The 6,000-nt window shown below is 35.5% G+C and overlaps 1 protein-coding gene across 2 annotated transcripts in view; it reads right to left on the bottom strand.

Annotated features, from left to right (window-relative positions):
• The window catches only part of LOC109211772 (TATA-binding protein-associated factor BTAF1), a 42,317-nt gene extending 37,051 nt beyond the window's left edge, over positions 1-5,266 (bottom strand). The window contains exons 1-5 of one of the 2 annotated variants that reach the window (XM_019375344.1): positions 5,146-5,266; positions 4,677-4,872; positions 4,424-4,518; positions 1,876-2,090; positions 1,606-1,660 (exon numbers count right to left, since the gene is read on the bottom strand). In XM_019375344.1, coding sequence (XP_019230889.1) covers positions 1,606-1,660; positions 1,876-2,090; positions 4,424-4,518; positions 4,677-4,728 — 417 coding nt within the window. In that variant the 5' untranslated portion in view covers positions 4,729-4,872; positions 5,146-5,266. Of the gene's footprint in view, positions 1-1,605; positions 1,661-1,875; positions 2,091-4,423; positions 4,519-4,676; positions 4,883-5,145 lie in introns of both variants that reach the window. The other variant, XM_019375345.1, reaches the window with a different exon arrangement.
• Positions 5,267-6,000: the final 734 nt, after the last annotated feature.

A 6,000-nucleotide genomic window follows, 5' to 3' on the forward strand; every position in this document is an offset into this window, starting at 1 on the left:
AGCTTCGCTTCCCGCATCTTGTCCACCACACGGGTCACTCCCATCTTGTCCCGAATATCTTCATTCCTAATTTTATCTCTCGTATTATGCCCACACATCCATCTCAGCATCCTCATTTCTGCTACTTTCATCTTCTAACTGACCAATGCTCCGCCTCATACAGCATAGTTGGTCTAACAATCACTCTATAAACTTACCTTTAAGTCTTGGTGGCACATTTTTGCTTAGTGAATACCCTTGCGAATTTGGTATTTTAGAATATCATAGGGTCCCTATGAAAAGCATCTAGGAAGAAAGGAGAAGCGGTTATTGATTCTACACAAATCAAATAGAGATCCACTCTATGAAAGGCTTTTGAGTGGTTGATTGGGTCTAAGCCATCTTCTATACTTGTAATAATGGCTTATATAGCCAGATTAACATTACTATGATGCTTCTAAGTGCTTGCAAATGACAATAAAGCTCGTCATTCAACAAATAAAAGCATTTGATAGACACAACAATCAATTGTATGAATCCAAAAATTGTTTCTTAATCTCTACTTCCTGCATATCTTTGCATCAGAGTTATTAAATGCAATTGCTTTACAAAACAAGGTGTATTCATCTGTGAATCCATAGGCTTCAGATAAGTGTGCTTCAAACAATGACGCACAAAAGCCCCAGGGCCATGGTCTCTGGGTTTGAAACTTGCTGTAGACAAAAGTCTGGTATTTAAGCGGAGACAGTAAACCGGCAGGCTCATTATCTGAGTTTCAAAACATGCGCCAATGACCCACGAGGATTTCTTAGTTTAAAAAATAAGAATCAAAGTTGCCCCAAAAAGAAACAATCAATTCTTTAAATCTCAACTTCGAGGGGTTAGACAGCATTATTGGATATTAGATGTCAAAATTAGTAATACTATTGAAATTTGACTATTATCGGGTACTTCTAATTTTTCGTAAATTGTGCATTTCACTTTAAAGAAGCATGCACTTTACTTCTACCTTTTCACTTCAAGCCCCATGGACCTAGTCACTTCATTGCGCTTTGCTTGTAAAAATACTGCTTTGCATAAAATGCAAGCATAAAAAACTAATTAATATTTAGATAAGGTATGCATCCCCGTGATTAGTTATAACAAGATATAAGACTATAAACTGACCTTGAGAAGAGCTCAGAATTTTTATAAGATCATTAAGATGCACCTCTAAGATGATGTGCTGTCAGTACCATTTGCAATCTAGTAATTGCATAAATGAGCTTTCGATTGAATCGTGGGTTAAATTTTAAACCTGTCTAACTTCTGTATTTCATTCTATTAATATCGGTCAGGTAAAATAGCATGATTGGGTAGTCCTCATTACTGAGTTTAATAAGATGCATTCGCGAACGCCATCTTTAATAAGAATTAGGTGGCGTGCTACAAGCTTCACGCAATTAGAAGACGACAACAAAAATAAATTGAGAAAATACCTGTTTTTTAATGTCTCATTGACAAATTCCATTAATAAACAACCATAGAATCTCAATAACTATAAGCAACATTTTATCAAAAAAATCCTAATGCATTCCCACTGAGGAAGCATGATAGTTGCCAAGGTCAAAAGGAACAATAGAGTACCTGTCCTGCAGACGCCAATAGAGCCCCAAACTCCAGTACTTTGTTCAAGTCAAAACTGCAGACATAAAATACAAAACTCAATGATCTAACATTGCAAAAATACCATACCTTTCTCGGCCTTTTAGCTAAGATCAAGTGTAGTACCAATGAACTACATAAAAGAGCAATCAAATACTACATCTCTGCAGCCAAATAGCTTCAAAAGAAAATATGGAATATACGATATCGTATCAAGAAAGATAAATACAAGATAAATACAGAATGTGCAACCTTCTAAATGAGGTCCCTCCTATTTTAGGATAACATTTAGGCCAAGCTACCAATTCTGCAACATTGCCTGAGATCCCTGCTTCAGACATTTTCACCTCTACAGATGAACATACTTCAGCCAGAGATGTATTTTTAACATTTTCAGCAATTGATCCAATGGCATGAGCAGCAGCAACTCTGGTGTCCCACTTTTTACTCCTAAGATATTGCGAAACCTACACTCAAAAGGGAATTATGGTGACCACTCAATGTTATACACGAAGAATCTTCCATTCAACGTCAAGAGCATATTTTTCTCAACAAATAGAATAACCTAAGATACAAGAGAAAGTACATGTCCAAGTTGAACCAATAAACAGCAGTTCACCATCCAGGTAAAAGGAAAGTTTTGCAACGAAAATAACTCGTAATTTACAGGCCAAAGCTTGGGCAGAAGACACTTAACAAGCAAAGAAGCTACAAATGTCATTGTTTATTGAAATCCCTAACTGATGAGCGGCTCAAGCTACAAGAGTAAAACAAGAGTAGAAGCGGGTCTCTGTGTGTTTTTTCCTTGGCCTTTAAATATAGTATCCCACAAACATCAATGGACCTAGCCGTATAAGGTGGTTCAAGAAGGAATCAAAATGTTGTGGTGGATCCCTCGCCAACAGGTAATTCCTCCTCTCTTCCAATCTTTGTTGCCCTCTCTCTCTCTTAATATGCTATTCGTCATTTTGTCTACACTTCTCTGACTCCACTACACTCTTGTCACCCGATCTTCTTCCAGCTATTCTATTGTCAAAAATATTTTGTTTCCTCTTCTGTTCTACTTAAGAATGAGCAACCTGATGACCCACTGTTAAGCAATAACCCTCTCGCAAGTCCTCCACTATTTTATTTTATCAGAAAATTTCTTCTTGGATATTTCTAAATTTTGTTCCACCATAAGTTGATCAACAATTCCTCTGTGCTTTCATCCTTTTGAAGAAAAAAATGAGTGACAATCTCAATCCGAACAGCATTTGATAAGGGAGGCAAAAGGAGAAAAGAAGAGAAAATCATTTCTGTTATATGAGCCAGCCATTAAAGCATCTATAAATGGTTTTAGGTTTAATCTTGTGTTTTATTTTCAGTTTGTAGATTGCTTTCAAGTCAAGTTTAATTCGGTATAATTTGTGTTTTTAGCATTAATTATACGGAGAATATTGTTAAGGTACTTTCTTAATGTTCCCTATTATTTTTAGGTTATAACTGTTTTGGGTAGGAAAACAGGTCATTTATGTAATCTGGATATATTCTTAACAGGTTTAGCAGAGCTCTTTAAGTCCAAAAAACCTCCAGTAATTTTCAAAATTCAATAGTTATAAATAATAAATACGAGAATCTATTCTTTCTGGGTTGCTTCTTTAGAACTTGTGCAACCTCACAGTAGGAGGTACCTAACGCATTCTAGGTGGAATTCTAATATCATTTCTTCATTCTTAGTTACTACTCACCTGGCTACAGTACACAGCTCTATTTATTTCTTCTTTGCTTTTTTGTAATATAAATAAATCATCACCATCCTCTGGTACCCTAAAGGCCTTAACCACCAAGTTTTTTCTAAATGTTTCACTTCAGCCACAAAACCCTGCAAATCTAGCCTAAGTTGGTTATTGTTGCACTACTCGTATTGTTGGGTCTCATATTTTGGATCTAGTGTTCTCCTTTCTTATTCTACATCACCCTTTCGCTTCTTTTATTTAGTAGGTTCAACTACCTATGGCTATCATGTTGACGCATAAACAGTTCAATATCCAAGACCTGCTACAAGACCAAAGACCGAAAAGGATAGAACATCCATTTATGTGCAATATTGCTTGACAACTAACATTCTAGTCAGAATCACACAAACCTTCTCTTACATCACCGAGAGGCTATGCAACAGGAACTACTACAAAAGCTTTTTTCTGCCTCTAACTGGGGTTTTATGCCCAACTGTTCATTAAAAGGTAACATTACAGAATCTTCTCTAATTGTGTAAGGGTAGTCTTATTGGTAGAACAAATGAGTATATGGATTTCTTGGATTTGCTAAGGGGCAGACAATAGATGCAGTTTTGATGTTCTTTACGTTGTGATCTGCATTCCCTTTGTTATTGTACTTCTGGTACCATCTTGATACCTTATATCAATCAAACTTTTCCCATTTCAAAACAAAAAAAAGGTAGCATTTTGAAAATCAAGCTGCAATTCGACCAGCAAAGTACTAGTTTACTTAAACACCACCTATCATTACGTAAAGTTCTGTAGAATTACTTCCTGTCAGAAATAAATATGTTGCTGAGCCAAGTGCACTCACTATCTAACATTTATGGACTACTCTAAAAACGTACATATCTCATAGATTTACTGCAGATGGACTCGGGGAAAGGAGGATTTTTAATTAGAAGGCTTCTATCTTCCAACAGATAAATGTTACCACTTCTGACTCAAAGACACATTACCAGTGTTTGGCCGCAACAACAGAGAGACAAGAACGGAAATTTTGATATAATTAGATAACAAACTGCAGATAAAGACAGTACCTTACTCAACAAAGAGTTCAGGTCCTGAGGATGTGATTTGGCTATTTCACCAATCTGCCTAGCAGCTGTCAATCTTGTTGCTTGGGTCGAGCCAGCTTAATTTTGGTTAAAGCTAACACATGCATACAAGTTAAAAGTTTTATAGCTAAAAATACAAGCTAGCAAACAAAAAACCTAAATTTCCATTATTTCCGTGTTAAGAGATCAATGCATGTGTATATCATTAAGCATGCAACAAAATGCAAAAGGATACTGTCTAATAAAGTGAGCAGGCGATTTAGCCGTGATGATTGCTGCTGAGCCATACTGCCCCTGCTATGCCCGACTCTTACGCCACGCCAGTTCTAAATTCAACAATCAGCCACCATCATCACTTATCATTCCCTGTCAATTCTCTCAAGTTCCCTTCACACCCTTGCATGTGTCACTCATGCAACGATCATACTCTCCTACAAGCAACTTTAACATCAGTAGTTCACATTTCAATTCTCAGGTAATCGCTACAACATCAAAATACCACCATAAAAAGTTCAATTTTTTCACAAAAATTCGTAAGATTAACAAGCAAAATTGAATTACGAGATTTATTTAATAGGAAATTTATAGTAAAACGAAGAAATTATAATTACATATAAGAAATGGAAGAATGCTACTGATCCAATTTTCATATAGAAAAATTAATAGATAGAGAAATGTAGATATATAGGGAATGAGGAGTGTACCTGGGGAAGGATCTTCTAGACTGACCTATTATTCTTCCTTATTCTTCTTGTTGTTGTGGATTAGGTTGTGTAAAGCGTGAGAAGAACGAGGGTTTCGATTTATGATAACAGAGGAGAGGAAGGCAAAGGCATCGCATCTTTTTATAAAAGATAAAAAAAACTAAAATTCTGCGTTTCTGGTGTATTGACCCGACCCGCATATTGATTAATAATCTACCAAATTTCTGAATCCTAACTCGGCCTGGTGCCTACTCGGTGCATTTGGGCTGTAGCCCAATGGACTTAGCTGGCTAGCCCGAACGATGATGTTCGATTTATGACCCAATTTTTCATATTGAATATGTTGATAAAATTAGCGTGAATGACACAGTTACCCATTTGTTTTTCTACCATCAAACTAATTATATTTTCTACTCATAATAGTTTTATTGGGGAATTTTCTCTTTTTCTCCAATTCTTTTTTGTTTCTATGTTTCTTTTCTTCTTTTTTTTCCTTTTTTTCTTTCTTTTCTCCTTTTCTTTTTTCTCATTTTCTTCTTTTTCTTTTTCTTTTTTCTCTTATATTCATTTATATTTTTGCCTAAATTGTATTATTGTTATTTTTGCCATAACTTATTTCACACTTAAATTTGACTCCTTCTTTATTTTATTTTTTTCTTTATTTCTTGTTCCTTTTCTAATTCCACGTGATTGCTATGCAAACCTTGATCTCTTTCCCTACAAATTCAGTACACACTCTACCATTCGCAGTAACAGAACCAGTTATAGAGCAAGAAAACATAACATACGACCACCAAATCTCCATATATACTAGTTAGAATAGAAATGATAATAAAATATTAGAAAATGCAATAA

This window comes from Nicotiana attenuata, unplaced genomic scaffold (genome assembly GCF_001879085.1).
Source record: "Nicotiana attenuata strain UT unplaced genomic scaffold, NIATTr2, whole genome shotgun sequence".
NCBI lineage: Eukaryota > Viridiplantae > Streptophyta > Magnoliopsida > Solanales > Solanaceae > Nicotiana > Nicotiana attenuata.